The sequence below is a fragment of the Myxocyprinus asiaticus genome, chromosome 42 (genome assembly GCF_019703515.2).
Source record: "Myxocyprinus asiaticus isolate MX2 ecotype Aquarium Trade chromosome 42, UBuf_Myxa_2, whole genome shotgun sequence".
Classification (NCBI taxonomy): domain Eukaryota; kingdom Metazoa; phylum Chordata; class Actinopteri; order Cypriniformes; family Catostomidae; genus Myxocyprinus; species Myxocyprinus asiaticus.
The window spans coordinates 10,943,533-10,959,703 of record NC_059385.1 but is presented as its reverse complement, the minus strand read 5'-3'; the positions used below and the strand labels follow the sequence as shown (position 1 = coordinate 10,959,703).

The window sequence follows — 16,171 nt, the reverse complement described above, 5'->3', positions numbered from 1 at the left end:
TTTTATTTTGAAAACACAACTTCCGGTTCAAACAAGGCTGTTGTTGTCGTCGTCTTTCAGTCTCATTTATATTTCTGCAGGTCTGTTGAATCAGTAAATACAATTGTGCGTATTGCTTGTATTTATTATTTTCAATAGGGCGTTACAGCCTCAAATATATATTTTCATCAACGTGCTAGCATTGCAAACTTGAATATTCAATTAGCCACATGTTGTGGGTGCCATGGCAACACAAACACGGTGTGACGCTGGACAGAGTTTCATTCATTTCTCTTCAGATCTCTCTCTCTCTTTTTTTTCTTCCGTCCCTTAGAACCAATATAGGGAGTGAGTCATGGTTCAACTGCACGTCAAACGAGGAGTCAGTTTCTCTTCAGTACCACGGTGGATGTGGCTATAGAACACTGAACCAGCAGGTCTCTGCTATCTATAAAGGAAGATTAAAGGTGGACAGGATCTGCTCGGGTATGATTATGATCTCATTTATGTTTGTGTTGTAAAACATGGCAAAAACATTCGCTTCTTTATTATTATTATTGTCTTGTCAGACGAGTTCTTAGCAAAGTGATTGAACTAAAATGCATGTATTGTGTAAGTGGCAATTACAAAAGCAAGTCAACGGGACAGTTTACCTGAACATTAAAATGTTAGCCTCAGTTATCATTCACTTTCATTGCATCTATTTTCCATTCACAGTGAATGGTGACTGAGGCTAACATTCTGTCTAACATCAGGGTGAGTAAATTATAACAGAATTGTAATATTTGTATGAACTTTCCCCATTGCTACCAACAGATAACCAATGTAAGAGGTCATACACCATGACTAGTCCTGAAGTCCCATAAGAATGCAGTGTCTTTCGATGCTATTTAGAGCTAAACTTTATGTTGCATAAGTTCCTAATCACTCCCTTGTACTGTATTTGTGTGCCTGTAGAAATTCCAGAGTTGGCAGATCATGGAATCACTCTTCTACCGAACATGCAAGGCCTGACTGGTGATCAGATCATTGAGCTGAAACTAAAGGATGAATGTGAGGGCTGCTGCATTCCCAACGGTGGTGCTGAGTTTAAGAAGGATGAGATTGGACGCCGAAATGGACATGGTAGTTCAATAACATTCAACAGGAAGGTTACGTTTGATTTGTTCTGTTAACTGATAACTAAACTCTGCCTTTTCTCATGTAGCTCCAAATGAGAAGATGAAAGATGTTTTTTCAAGTAAACAATGGAGGAAGCCAAAGCTTTGATCTCAAAAGTATGTATTTAAAAAAAAAAAGCTGTTTACAAAGGAAACATCTAAACTTCAGTTTATTGCTATTTTTCTCTGTTATGTGGTGCTCATGAACTTGTTTTCGTCTCTCAAAAGAAACAAGTGCAAGCAAATGTCTGCGTTACCATGGATACGGTCAAAGAGGCTTTGGACCAATTGCAAGGAGCTGTGATGACAATTTACCCAATGGGACTGCCTCCACATGATCCAATAAGGATGGAGTTTGAAAATCAAGAGGATCTTACTGGAACACAGGTTTCTTTTGAACCTTTCTGCCTTCCGTGCATAACCGTAAAATCTATGCAAGTTACAGAGTTTAGTATAATTATTTAAATAAACGAAACATTGGCTCGTATTACAGATATAAGTATCTTACATTGTCTTATCTTCATTTCTCTGTCCTATAGACCTCATTACAGATGATCCCTGAGGATGAGGCTCAGCTGTGGTGGGTGTCTAAAGAACTTCAGAGGGGCAAAAAACTGCAGGATTATATTGGGAAAAATTAGAATAGAATAGAACTTTTTTTAAAGCTAAACTTACACCAGATTTTTCATAAAGATTGTATTCATAATGACAACAAACATACTCCGTATTTAAAGACAATTGTGCTCAGATGCATAGGAACAATTTTATAAGTGTGTGTGTGTGCGCGCGCAGGTTTGAAAATTGAACAATGTTATTTGCATGTTTATTTTAGAGAGGCCAGGGAGCACCAGCGTGAGAGCCACTGATAAGCGAAGAAGAGCAAAACATGATGAGGCACTATTACAGGAGACAGGAAGAACTCAAAGTGAGTAAAGCCTTAAGCTAAATCTTCATACAAAATTTCATCATATTTTATGTCATCATTGTTGAAACTTTCACAGCATTCATCATTGTTTGATCTGTTTTGCTCTTGTCCAAAGAAATTGGAAGAAGCAGATGATGACACGTATCTACAGTCCGATTGGTCAGACAGACAGGCTCTAAAGAGGCAGTTTCAGGGACTCGCAAATATAAAATGGAGCCCTAGATAAATAGACAAGGAATGCTGAATCTATAGTTATACTGCATTTATTCTGCATATGTGAAGTGTCTTGTAATGTCTTTTAAGACCATATATTTTCCACTGTGTCAATTTTTGTGTATTTTCAACAAATTCAACTACTGCTGCTGTTTTTCAAATGCAATTTGTTTGCCTTAGTCTAATGAACATATTTTTTGTTCATTTGTGTGACTGTGTATGTTTATGTGTGTCAAAGTGTGTGTCAGTTGCGATGCATTGAAAGAAGGATGCAGCACCTTTCCTCTCTTTGTCTATGCCTCCAGCAGTTACTCAGTTGAAACCTGATGCTATTTAAAGACAGGATGTTGCCGTACAGCTCTCAAGATCACAGTGGCACCACAAGGTTAATTTAAAGAGCGTTAAGAAAGAGGAGTCACAGAACATTTGCTCCCCTCAAGGCTGAAAGAGAGGTTACAGTATCAAGAGGTGTGATTTTGAACGGGAAGAGAAAAACTGAGTGAAATTGAGTAATATGATTTTACAAGCTTTCTTTATTTGCACTGTCTTTAAATTTTACATACATTTGTCCAACTTATCCATTATCAGTTTATTCAGTATTTTATTTATTCAAAGCAATCATTTATAAAATACATTCTCTTCACATGGCTTTACTTGGTGTACGGTGTAACAGCTATTTTTACGTAGCTGAACAGATACATCCTTGTCTTTAAAATCAGGCACGTCAAGCATTTGGTTCTACTGCCTACTCAATGTGCTATGATACCATCCTTGTATGAGATTGTAATCTTTAGAAGGCAGATAGTTTTGGTAACAGAAAACATTCAAAAAGGTCCCTCCATTCACTGAACATTCTGCTTAATAGTTGGCATGTATGAATGAAGGATGCATGTGTTCCCATTGAGGTATGCATTCATCCTGATCTCCTGAATCACAAGCTCTCGTCGCTCAATTCTCTCCATCAGATCAGCTGCCTCTGTGGTATACGAAACTTCCTCCCAGCAATACACCTTCCTGCCGATCTCTGACAGGTTAAAGCTGTCCAGCAATGACTCTGACCCTTTGTCATCCTCGTCATCTTCCTCATCATTATTATCTTGATTCATTGGGTCATCCTCTTCCAGCTTAGTTAATTTACTCTTCTTACTGGGCATTCTTGGTGCACTCAAATGTCTGCTGCACGTTATCTGTGTTGAAACAGCTACAAGAACAATGAGAAGTCCCACACAAACACTTGAAGTGAAGAGTAGGCCTGCCATCTGTGGATGCTCTGCAATAGAAAAGCACTTAAAGGAATAGTTCACCCAAAAAATGAAAATTGGATGAAAATAATTTACTCACCCTCATGCCATCTCAGATGTGTATGATTTTCTTCTACAGAACACAAATGAAGGTTTATAGAAGAATATTTCAGCTTTGTAGGTCCATACAATGCAAGTGAATGGTGACCAAAACTTTGAAGCTACAAAAGCACATAAAGGCAGCATAAAAGTAATCCAAAAGACTCCAGTGGTTTAATCCATGTCTTCAGAAGCAATCTAATCAGTTTTGGATGAGAACAGACCATAATATAACTTTTTTTTTTCTCCACTGTGCATCTTGCCATTGCTGTAGACAAGATCATGATTTCAAGTTTGATTACACTTCCTAGTGCTTGACACATGTGCAGAGCACTAGATGGCGCAAGGAAGTGTAATCGAGCTTGAAATCATGATCGCGAAGGAGACTGCTGATGTCACAATTTATAGTACAAAAGGAGGTTTTTTTTTTGGTCTGTTCTCACATAAAATTAGATTAGATCACTTAAGAAAATGTGGAATAAACCACTAGAGTTGCATGAATTACTTTTATGCTGCCTTTTTGGAGCTTCAAAATTATGGTCACCATTCAGTTGCATTGTATGGATCTACTAAGCTGTAAAATTCTTCTAAAAATCTTCATTTGTGTTCAACAGAAGAAAGAAAGTCATACACATCTAGGTTAGCATGAGGGTGAGTTAATAATGAGAGAATTGCATTTTGGGGTGATCTGTTCCTTTAAATGTTATTCGATGTCTTATATGCAGTTCTTAAGATTGAATCAAGTCAAGTCATGTTTATATGTATTTATTTCCACTCTGGTTAAACAGCATGAATCTGATGAATAGCAAGTCATAATAAATAAATATGGGTCATAAGTTACCTGTTATGTAGCCATATGCCATTAATGAATTGCTGAAAATAATCCTGCTGTCTGGAAACTTTGAACTTATGACAACTGGATGTTTTCCTATGAATAACAATGCAGAGATTTATTATAATAGCTTGGTAACTCCATACTACAGTTGTACTATATAAAATGAACTTTATATGGTATACTGTCACCTGCTTTGGTTGTCTGGTTAGGAACTGAGGTAGTTTGGAAACTGTTAGGATCAGCTTCCTTGAGTAAAGTTGGTGGAACTGTTAGGAAAAAAAGCCAAATCAGGCATAGTGTGTAAACAGTTAACAACTTCCAACATTCCATTTCAAAGGCCAAGCTGGCTCCAAAACATAGTCTCTCCCAGGATCTTTCAATACGAGGCTGATGAGTAATCTGTATTTTTCCTGTGAACTGCCTGATTTTGCCTTCCAATCTGTAACGAAAGCCTGGCATTCAAAGCAATCATAGGAAGTCTTACAGGAAGCCCCTGAGGTCAAAAAATGCCAAACTCATTCTGTAGTTTATTCCCGAACATTTGTCTTCATTGTAAATAACGAGACAGGACAAAAATAGATGGGTAAATCAACAATCTGTGATGAGACAAAGGGCACATGTTAATCTTTTCCCACACACTCAATTAATTTTAAACTGATTTGAGATCTGCCCTGCTCTGAAGTTGGCATGCCATGCTTTGTCTGTGTTGACACAGAGGATTACATTACAATTTCAGGAAGAACACATTCAGATATGTTTCACTCTAGGAATATTTTGATGGTTGTGAGAGAGTTCATACCACAAGCATAGTGAACAGTGAGATACTTTTTTGTTCCAGGAGGGCAGGGGTCTTTGAAATGCTCCTCATCTATGGTAAAGAAACACCTCTGTTTACCATAACAGATTTTTGTTACCACATCTACAGCTCCATGGAATAGACATTCTGCCATAACAGAGAAAATTCAAATCAGACTGAGCCTAATTTAGTTTCTAATGCAATTCAATCAATATGATGTTAAAAATGAATAAACCCAACAACCTACCAAAGGGTGGATGTCCTCCCTTCTTTGATGGGCAAAGGTCTTCCTCCTCCATTATTCTACCATACACAGCTGAGTAGATATTCAGCACTTTTGGATACTTGCAGTGCAGCAAAAGTCGATCTCCCTCACATGTGACTCTCTTTTTGTGCTCTGCTGGAAGACAAATACTTTGATTGGTGTAGACAAGTAAATATCTAGAGAAGTAATAATCAAGGCTACAAAGGAGGAAATACTTACTAGGTTTACACCTGTATGATACATGGAGGTATTTGGGGGTTTCAGGGCAAGGATTATGGCCAAAAACTTGATGATTAACCAGAAGCTGGCAATCTCTATAACCTTGGCATTCAGAGAGCACTTTCTAGTAGAGAAGGAAAATCAAAAGCCATTGACTGTGCACTGAACAAAAGGCAAGGAAAATGTAATAGTGTTGTCTCGATTCTGGAGAACACATTATCTTTTCTGAGCTCTTTTAAGTCTATTTTCTCTGAAGGACTCATTCACTATTTAAAGGCTACTATAATGGTTTTATTAAGTTAGTAAAGTACTTTTCATGCACAATAAATACAGTTATACAGAATGCAAAGTGCAGGCCTAATCACCTGCAGCACTGTAGTGGCAGAACAGCTGTGATTACGCCACTGGCATCTCATTCTTGGCACAATCCCGGTAAGGGCTTCACTCTGCCCATAAAATGCAGACTGAATAGTTATGGTTGAGTGTCTTGGGCAACTGAGGAGCAGGAGATCTCCATCACATGCTTGTGCTGAATGATGGCTGATGATCCTAAACAGATAATCTGAATTATGATATTAATTAGTGGTGTTAATCTAAAAAATTATATATATATCTCGAATTAATTACATGACATGCTGATTAATCAAATTAAGCACATATCAGTATTTGCTAAGAAAGGTCCAAAAATAAAGATAATTCAGTATAAATAATACAGAATAATTTAAATCATAATACAAATAATAATAATATAATAATATGCGTACTTCTGATGCTCAACAAAATTTTATTATTATAATTTTATATAACTTTTTTACTACATAGTGCATATTTTTTAATTTTTATATTATTTTATTTTTTATAATGAATTATTTATACAATACATCTTTGTTCAAATATTTTGTGTAATAATAAAAATACTAATATGCATTGTTATTACTATTGTTATTACTATTATTATTGGGTAGCCTATTACAGATAAATAAAAAATATGTAGTTTTACTAAACACCATCATCATAATGATCATCAGTATATAGTGACTCACTTGAGAAGTCCGAAAGTCCGTGCAATTCTTTGGTCCACAGTAAGAGAACAATACAAAGTATTTGAACACAGAGCCCAGGTGTGCGGCAGCTGATCAAGTGCTGCGCTGAGATCATGTTCAAATCCTTGAATTATTCCTGCATCAAAAGCCGCGTGCACTCAAGCGCGTGCTGGAGAAACGCTGTCAAGAAATTGCCGTTTGTCTCGCCTTCCAGGGAATTTCATTCGGCTAAAGTATTGTCCGTCCGCGACTTTAACATTCCAGTCTTTTCAGAACAAAAAATAAGAAAACTAACTCCTCGAAATGGGGTTTCCCTTGATTTAAATAGACTCAGAAGGCAAAATGCGATATTTCAAAGCGACGCGGTCACTGTGTTTCAGCCTATGAGAGAATAACAAGTGCGCAACAAGTCGGAGGTGCCCGAGACAAGCGACAATCCCATAATGTACTCCCATTTGGATGATGGTAGGGTCCACAGTGAGAGGACAGGTCGTAAGAGCAGGTTTCTTGACAGTCAGAAAGTGATTTTAGCGGAGGATGTTGTGGAATAACTCATTTGAACAGGGCGTGGGGGTGTATGCCTCAAATAGGGAGTGCAGTCAAGAGGCACAGACAACTGTATTTTAAGCAATCTGATTAAACTGCATCTACATATTTTATAATATTTCATATAGTCAATGAACAGGCCATTTCTTTGAAGGCAAAATATTTGGACCTTGGAGCCTTCATATAGATTTTTATGATCAAAAACAGGGTCTTTTTCAGCATTTATCACACAATTATGATTTTATTTAATTTTTGGTCCGTTTAGGATATGTGTTTGGCCCTCTGATGACGATAACATTGAGAATGACGAAGAGAAACAGATACTCCATTGCAGCAGGGGGCGCTGTGTGGTGACCAAGTTATCCGCACTCAATTCAAATCAGTAAAAGAGAAACAGAGCGCGTACGTTTGAAAATATTGTGCCAGTCTCGTGCAAATATTCTGAAGTGAATATATGTTTATGCAGCAGAAAATGGCAGGCAAGATAAACGTACCGGATGACTGTAGCTATAAAACATATTCTGTTTGCGAGAGTGCCGTTGACAGCAGTACCAGAGTGGAGGAAGATGGAGAAAGCGACGGACCAGCGGTGTTTATGTGCGGCAAATGCAAGCTGCCCATCGGTGACTCTCTGTCCTGGGCAGGCAGTGATGACGAGCAGAACCAAATTATGCTCAAACGTAAATGGTTTATTAAGTTTTAATTATCCCTATGTGTAAAATACCGTTTTAAACTCTGAAATGTCTTTCATACAGAAATGGAGACATTGCATTGCGCAGTTGTTGACTATATGTCTCGAAATCTCTAATGCATTTTGAAATATTTGCTATGAATACAGCTTAAGCTCATGATTTGCATGCATTTTAGACTGGTATAAATGCATTCTATATTAATAAAAACGCACTGTAATGTCCACTGTAAACAGAAACACGTATTGAAAATTTATGCAACACACCTGACGTACTTCATGAAAGACATGTGACAGTAATGTTTCTTAGCATGTTTAATCTTGATTTTTTACCTTTTTGGTTTACAGAAATCAGTGACAATGTTGTCATAGGCAAAGAGCCCTTTGTTTCTGGAACCCGAAAGGAGCTTGGATGGTGAGACATTTGCTTTTTATAAATGGCATAGCCATGAATGTGAATTTCTTCAAAACATGAAATCAGATCTTTTTCTCAATCTGTCTCTTACATGCAGCCTTGTTGTGAGCCTCACCTGCCGTGGCTGTTGTTCAGAACTCGGCATCATGTATACATCAACCCCAAAAAAGTTTGATTACAAGAGATCCCTTTTCTGCTTTAATGTTGCAAATATTGAAAGGTAAAGCAGAATGTTCTGCACATGCTTGTGCTTTTTTTTTCTTCTTTTTTATTTCGGGGTTTTCAATACATGTTAAAGATGGAGTAAATCATTTTAATCCAATACACCTTTTGTCAAATTCTGCGAATATCCCTTCACGGTCCGCTAGCTGTCCGTTCTGTGTGTGTGCTGAAAAAAAAAATCTGCCATTTGTACGCAGCCCTGGCTCTGTAAATGGGAAAACAAACAATGTGGATCGGGCCGATCCACACAACACTATTCCAGCGTGCATGAATTTGGGGGGGGTTGTTTGGCTGTTGAGGTCAAATATCTACAGTCTTTCTCAGGAATAGCTTACTCCACCTTTAACTACCATGTCTCATTTATCTCATTGAGATAAATTATTGTTTTTTTCTGTAGCTATGTAGTGGGCAGTCCAGGCCAGCAGATGCCAGAGTTAGAGAGAGAAGACAGACCAGTGACCCTGGAATACCAAGACATCGTTGAGCAGCAAATGACAGAGGTAAACTAGGTCATCTAACTCATAAATTTTAATTACTGATCTATGAATGTAAAGTAAGCCAATGGAAACCTTAATGTCTCAATCTAATTACAATGCTGAACTCTTTCATCTGCACAACAGGTGCAGTGATTAGTAGCAGCATTGACTATGTGGAAACTGATATGTAGGGGAGACCGGAGCTAGTTGTCACACTTTTTACTCAAGTAAATATTTATTAGGGTAGGTTTATTTTTCAAAGTCAGTTTTTGCATAGCCACTTACCTTGGCTACAGTCATGGCTACAAAATAGCTATTGTCAGTTTTCACCGATATTGCCAAAGAAACAAGAAGTTCATTTAACAGACACTTAGAAGTTGTGACAACTTGCCCCTTGTCTGCATACTAGTGTGGATTAATTATGCTTGCTTGTTTACCTAAGAGCTATAACAAAAATGGGATAGTAAGAAAATTATTTTGGAGGGTAGGACTCACAAATATCATTCTTATTTAAGAGGATTTTGAAACCAACACAGAAAACCACTGCTAGAGAAAACACACATTTGCACAATTTGACTTTTCACTTCAAATCTTATCGTTGCTAAGATATATGTAGCCTTTGTGACAATTGCCCATGTGACAACTAGGCCTGGTCTTCTCTATATACTCTATATAACTGTTCAGACATCAATAAACGGTAAAGTGAATATATATATATATATATATATATATATATATATATATATATATATATATATATATCACACACACACACACACACACACACAGTAAATATATACAGTGTGTATATATATATGTACAGTGTTGGGTGTAATGCATTACTAAGTAATTAATTACTGTAATTAAATTACTTTTTCATTGAAAAAAGTAAAGTAAGGGATTACTCTTAATTTTTCAGTAATTTAATTACAGTTACTTCTGATGTAATTCTGCTAAATACTGTATAGACTATAGAACAATTCTATGTAAAACAATAGTGAATTTAAAATTGAAATTTAACGTCTAATGATAAAATGTATGTTTTCTAATTTAATGCAGGCTGCTTAAATTACTTGGCCAGTTCATGAATAATTTATTTGATTTTATATGATTTATTTGAAAGAATTAAAAGAACAATTTCTTGTCTACCCTTATATTTTTCATCTGGTCGAGGTTGATAAGAGTTTTAGAAAGTAATAAGTAATAAGTAATGCAATTACTTTTCAGACAGAGTAATTAGTACAGTAATATAATTACACTGTAGATGATGTCATTAGTAGTTAGTAATTATTTTTTAGAGTAACTTACCCAACACTGTATGTGTATATATATGTATGTGTGTGTGTGTGCGTGTATATTATATATTTATATAATTATTAAATAAATGTTGGTGTGTTTGTGTTTCCATTATGACAGGGATACAAAGACAAACCTTTGAATGCAACTTTAGAAACCTAATAATAACACAAAGAAAGGTGGAGAAAAATGTATTAAAAACAGACATGTAAAGAAAGTAAACAGCAGAGGGCGTCCTTGTTACGGTGTGAGTTCAGCAAACAAAAGTCATTAAACACTGTAAAAGAATTTCATCAAAAAGGTGTTGCCAGTTATGCCTGTTTTAGAGGTTTGAGACAGACATTTTAATTAAATTTTCATGTCTATATGTTTGTTAAATAAATGTGATTACTAAATGGTAATTTCAGGTAAGATTTATCCAAATAGAAGGCTTTTTGTGGGTGATGATGAAATGTCTCTTTCTTCAACTTTACATGTCATTAAATATTTTAGTAGTGTTCAAAATTTGCTCTTTACTTGGTGTTCTGGTGCTAGTACATAAGGCATCATGCATTTTTCTTTTCCATTTTCCAAAATTTACAGACATGCACTTTGCTTTCTTACTGACCTGCTATTCTCCTGTGTGCCTTGCAGATAAAATCTCTAGCTGTGATAATAGGACAAAGACTACTGGAAATCGAAAATAACCTCCAGTGTTGTTCGGGAAAATGATGTGAGCTGTTCTCAAAGCTGATGTTAAGACTGTCTCTTGTCTTGTCTCTTAACTATTTTGTGTTGAAACCACATAGAGGTGTTTGTCTCAATGTTTGTTGGATCAGTCTGCAGTGTTGTGTATTTATATCAATTGACTGTATAGATGCATGCAAGTGACATACACATATCTGTAATGTCCCACTTTATATCCATTTCTCCATGACATACAGATATAACATGCTGAGATAAATGTGACTGGTTTTGGCCTGTACAGTTTATGTACTGGATATTGGATGATGCAACAGAATATTGTATTTGTCTTTAAAGGTTGAACTGTATGTTAAACAGCAATACCAGATATCAGACATATTAGAAGTGCAGTTAAATTTCCCCATGTGTTTATAATATCTTATGTTTTGCATAGATCCCTGTGTTTCTGTCATATGTGACGCTGGATTTACATATATCGTCTTTAAATAAAATATGGATACACATGGTGAACATGCATTATAAATAAACTGCACACGTGTTGTTGTGTATGTTTTTCTTCCACATGTTTGTTTTTGATGTTTCATCTTTTGCATCAAAATATCCACGCCCATCCCTCTCAGAACTGGTTCAATAACAAGTGGATGTTGCATGTGGTGCAGGGGGGAGGGTGGCTCAAGCGATTTTTTTTGTTTACAGTTCCTGTCTAATGTGCCTAGCAACACTCTCCGCCAGGAGGCGGGAAAAGATTCCTAGAGACCCCTGAAGCTGACTGCGCTCACCCCCAATCCTGAATGATGCGGTAGCATAACAACAGCTCGCCGCGGACCAACCAGACCGCTGTATCTGAGCCACGCTGCCATGGAAACAGCGCACATGCCTTCGCCAGCGCCTGTTGCCATCGTATCCGTCCTTTCCTTATTTGCCGGCCGCCCAGCCAGCTCTCGCGCCGGCCTGCCAATCTGATGACGTTGTCTTGTCGGAGGGGGTGGGTTCTCCATCTTTCACCTCACGCGCCAGAGGAGGCTTTTTCATTCTTCTGTCTTTGAACTCCTCCTCTATTCTCCCTCTGTAACCCAGAAGAGTTAAAAATAGGAACAAGCGGGGAAAACGCATGATATTTTGCAACATGTTTGCCGGTTATGTCCAGTAGAGGGACACATCACTCTGCGGGTGCCAATACTTGTCACAATTAGGGGCCGTTCACATCAAACCCGTTTTTGCGTTCGTACGTGCTGTTTTTCAGTTATTTTCCTGTGTAAAGACGTATGACGTCGTGTCAGGTTAAAGGGATAGTTCACCCAAAAATGAAAATTCTCTCATCATTTACATCACCCTCATGCCGTCCCAGATGTGTATGACTTTCTTTCTTCTGCAGAACACAAACAAAGATTTTTAGAAGAATATCTCAGCTCTGTAGGTCCATACAATGCAAGTGAATGGTGACCAGAACTTTGAAGCTTCAAAAGCAGTAAAAGACAGCATAAAAGTAATCCAAAAGACTCCAGCGGTTTAATTCTGAAGCAATCCAATTGATTTTGGGTGAGAACAGCCCAAAATGTAACTCATTTTTCACTACTAATCTTGACATCAGCAGTCTCCTTGGCGATCATGATTTCAAGCTCAGTTACACTTTCTAGCAGTATCTAGTGCTTTGTGCATGCGTCAGCACTAGGAAGTGCAATAGAGCTTGAAACCACGATCGTGCCTAGAGACTGCAATGGCAAAATATACAGTGATAAAGGTGTTCTATTTTGGTCCGTTCTCACCCAAAACCCATTTGATCGCTTCAGAAAACATGGATTAAACCGCTGGAGTATTATGGATTAATTTTATGCAGTCTTAAAGTGTTTTTTGGAGCTTCAAAGTTTTAGTCTCCAGTTATTTGCATTGTATGGACCAGCAGAGCTGAGATATTTTTCTATAAATCTTTGTTTGAGTTCTTCAGAAGAAACTGTTAAAACAGGTCTGTAGCAAATTATTAGTTTGGCAAAGGCTATCCAAAGCGTCTCACAGTACATTCAAGGTAAAATTTTTGTGGTCAATCAATGTGTGTGTGTGTGTGTTGTTGTTGTTGTTGTTGTTGTTTTAAATGACCGATTCTAACTTATTTTTTGTTTCCCCCATATTTTAATTTTTGTTACATTTTTCCCACCTGTTCCGCAATCTGCTGTCATTTTGATTAATGTTTGCTGGCTGCAATCACGGAGTGCATCTCACTTGAACTGAAGTGCTGATGCGCTGCACTTTCAGTATGTTCTAACCCCCGCCATATCCATGTCCAGACATACACACACACTTTGTCCTGAAAGCACTGGTCTGGTGGCAATCAATAATGTTGACAGTGTGATTAAGCAAAGGTTACCTCTTTTCTAATAACCCCGTGAAGCAATCGAGGAAAATCGAAAGAAAGACCGTGGAGACAAACCCTCCAATTACAGCTATCTTTAAAACAGGGCTTGCCAGTCATACCATTCACGCTTATATGCAAATTCAGGTTGGACTGCACAGCCAGGTGGAAAAAATGTATGACATTTTCGTGACCTACATAATAGATTGAATTACACTTATTAAGAGGTACAGTTGCTTACAATAAAGTTATATTTTTTAACATTATATGATTTATGTATCATGAACTAACAATGAACAATATAGGCATATATATATATATATATATATATATATATATATATATATATATATATATATATATATATATATATATATATATACTGTATGTATGTTTATATATATATATATATATATATATATATATATATATAAACATACAGTATATAAATATATATATATATATATATACTGTATGTATGTTTATATATATATATATATATATATATATATACTGTATGTATGTTTATATATATATATATATATATATATATATATACTGTATGTTTATATATATATATATATACATACAATATATATATATATATATATATATATATATATATATATATATATATATATAATGTATGTATGTTATATATATATATATATATATATATATATATATATATATATATATATATATATATATATATATATACTGTATGTATGTATATACAGTGTATACATTATATATATATATATATATATATATATATATATATATATATATATATATATATCACACACACACACACACTACCGGTCAAAAGTTTTGAAACACTCATTCTTTATTGTAATTTTTTCTTTCACATTTTAGAATAATAGTAAAGTCATCAAAACTATGGAATAACATAAATGGAACTATGGGAATTATGTTGTGACTAAACAAAATCCAAAATAAATCACAACTGTGTTATATTTTAGCATCTTTAAAGTAGTCACCCTTCACCTAGAATTTGCAGACATGTACTCTTGACATTTTCTCAACCAACTTCTTGAGGTATCACCCTGGGATGATTTTTAAACAGTATTGAAGGAGTTCCCAACTATGTTGGGCACTTATTGGCTGCTTTTCTTTATTATTTGGTCCAAGTCATCAATTTCAAAAACTTTTTATTTTTATTTTTTTTTATTAAATTTTAGTTTTATAATGAAATAAATTAATATGGTGGCACAATTATATTTTTGTCTGCAAAACTAATTTCAAACATTTAAGCATATGCCTTCAGATAAAAAGATTTTAAGATCATGAGAAACATTTCAGTCAAGTGTTTCAAAACTTTTGACTGGTAGTGTGTGTGTGTGTGTATATATATATATGTATGTATGACAATAGCCCCATGGCTTGTCAAAGCATCTAATGCAGAATAATACACAACAACATGGGGTGAGGAAATATTGGCTTAATCTGACTAAGATATACAGTAGAAATGTAGAACAAAATTTGAACCAGATTTCTAATTTAAAACAATCATCCACTTACATACCAAACGTGTTTAGCATATGTAACTGACTTCACAAAAGCACCAAACCAGCCCTTCCAAACAAGTACAATAGCAATACAACGGTACAGTGATGTGTCGGATGGTTATACCGTGGAACTCCAAGGTACTGCAAAGAATACCATGGTATTATCCAGTTAATTTCCAAGTGACTGTAAATGCATCTTTAGAGTTTTTCAATTCAGTACATTCATTTTTGTAAAGAGTAAGTGTTGATTAGGCTTCCACAAATGTGGAACTAACCTGCTTGACAAGACCTGAGCAAAAGTAAGGAAGAAAGAAAAGCACGAATAACCTTTAGGTTCATCAACGCTGAAAGCAACATAAATGCCTACCAGGGTATGTTAGTAGGCCAATCTGTCTTGGTTTAAAATCTCCAACCTCATGGGCAGAGTGTCCAAATCACTGTTTGTTACATGGTTTTGACCGTCATTAGAGTTAAAGTCAAATAAAGGCCCTCTTGCTGTGCTTAGACCTCTCAGTCTCTCAATCTGTTCGGGTTTAGACCCTGATTGAGACTAATCCTGTTTTCAAAGGGTTCGTCCAGATGAGAAAAACAGAGAAACAATTTCTTTGTGTCTGGAAAAACAGGCAATTAATATGTAACACGTTACAGTAAGGTTGTATTCTTTAGCATTAGTTAACAACATTAGATAACATGAATTAATAATGACTAACACTTTTTAAGCACATATTAATCTTGGTTAAAATGAAAAGTTGTATATGTTAAAGGAATATTCAGAGTTCGATTCAAGTTAAGCTCTATTGACAGCAGTTGTGCCAAAATGTTTATTACCACAAAAATATATATATATTATATATATATTTTAACTTGTCCCTCCTTTCAAAAAAAAAAAAAAAAAAAAAAAAAAAAAGAGAGAGAGAGAGAGAGTAAGAAGCAAAAAATCTGGGATCCAGTGAGGCACTTACAATGGAAGTGAATGGGGCCAATCCATAAACGTTTAAATACTCATTGTTTCAAAAGTAGAGCCACAAGATGTAAACAAAACGCATGTTTATTTGATTTCAGTGTGATAAAATCACTTACAAACTTTTGTGTAAAGTTATATCCAATTTTACAACTTCATTGCCATGACGACGTAACCCTGAAACAACCATAAGAATTATGCTTTAAACAACTTAATAAGCTCAACTAAT

General features: G+C 35.7%; 2 protein-coding genes and 1 pseudogene across 6 annotated transcripts; 2 read left to right on the top strand and 1 right to left on the bottom strand.

Annotated features, from left to right (window-relative positions):
* The first annotated feature begins 34 nt into the window (after window positions 1-34).
* Window positions 35-2,642, top strand: LOC127432872 (cilia- and flagella-associated protein 298-like; annotated as a pseudogene).
* A 150-nt stretch (window positions 2,643-2,792) lies between these two features.
* On the bottom strand, window positions 2,793-7,278 carry LOC127432870 (protein eva-1 homolog C-like). Of its 5 annotated transcripts, none has more exons than XM_051684363.1 (8): window positions 6,776-7,277; window positions 6,098-6,294; window positions 5,733-5,856; window positions 5,496-5,648; window positions 5,252-5,395; window positions 4,641-4,718; window positions 4,459-4,545; window positions 2,793-3,547 (listed from the first exon to the last, which is right to left on the bottom strand). In XM_051684363.1, exons 1-8 carry the CDS (start codon window positions 6,888-6,890, stop codon window positions 3,120-3,122), a joined length of 1,326 nt encoding a protein of 441 aa, XP_051540323.1. In that variant the 5' UTR covers window positions 6,891-7,277; the 3' UTR covers window positions 2,793-3,119. The 5 variants fall into 5 exon arrangements, with proteins under 5 accessions (XP_051540323.1, XP_051540325.1, XP_051540324.1 ...); XM_051684365.1 differs by having other exon boundaries at window positions 2,793-3,478; XM_051684364.1 differs by having other exon boundaries at window positions 5,496-5,645.
* A 359-nt stretch (window positions 7,279-7,637) lies between these two features.
* mis18a (MIS18 kinetochore protein A) lies at window positions 7,638-11,616 on the top strand. Its single transcript, XM_051684368.1, has 5 exons — window positions 7,638-8,001; window positions 8,358-8,424; window positions 8,522-8,644; window positions 9,044-9,146; window positions 11,052-11,616. Exons 1-5 carry the CDS (start codon window positions 7,776-7,778, stop codon window positions 11,127-11,129), a joined length of 597 nt encoding a protein of 198 aa, XP_051540328.1. The 5' UTR covers window positions 7,638-7,775; the 3' UTR covers window positions 11,130-11,616.
* Window positions 11,617-16,171: the final 4,555 nt, after the last annotated feature.

What these genes read in the sequence shown, in the direction of transcription:
- LOC127432870 (XM_051684363.1), bottom strand. Translation starts at nt 6,890, where the DNA reads ATGATCTCAGCGCAGCACTTGATCAGCTGCCGCACACCTGGGCTCTGT. An exon ending in GGGAGGACATCCACCCTTTG is followed by an intron (nt 5,396 to 5,495) that starts GTAGGTTGTTGG and finishes CTGTTATGGCAG; the next exon opens with AATGTCTATTCCATGGAGCT. An exon ending in TAACCAGACAACCAAAGCAG is followed by an intron (nt 4,546 to 4,640) that starts GTGACAGTATAC and finishes TGTTATTCATAG; the next exon opens with GAAAACATCCAGTTGTCATA.
- mis18a (XM_051684368.1), top strand. Translation starts at nt 7,776, where the DNA reads ATGTTTATGCAGCAGAAAATGGCAGGCAAGATAAACGTACCGGATGAC. An exon ending in ACCCGAAAGGAGCTTGGATG is followed by an intron (nt 8,425 to 8,521) that starts GTGAGACATTTG and finishes TCTTACATGCAG; the next exon opens with CCTTGTTGTGAGCCTCACCT. An exon ending in AATGTTGCAAATATTGAAAG is followed by an intron (nt 8,645 to 9,043) that starts GTAAAGCAGAAT and finishes TTTTTTCTGTAG; the next exon opens with CTATGTAGTGGGCAGTCCAG.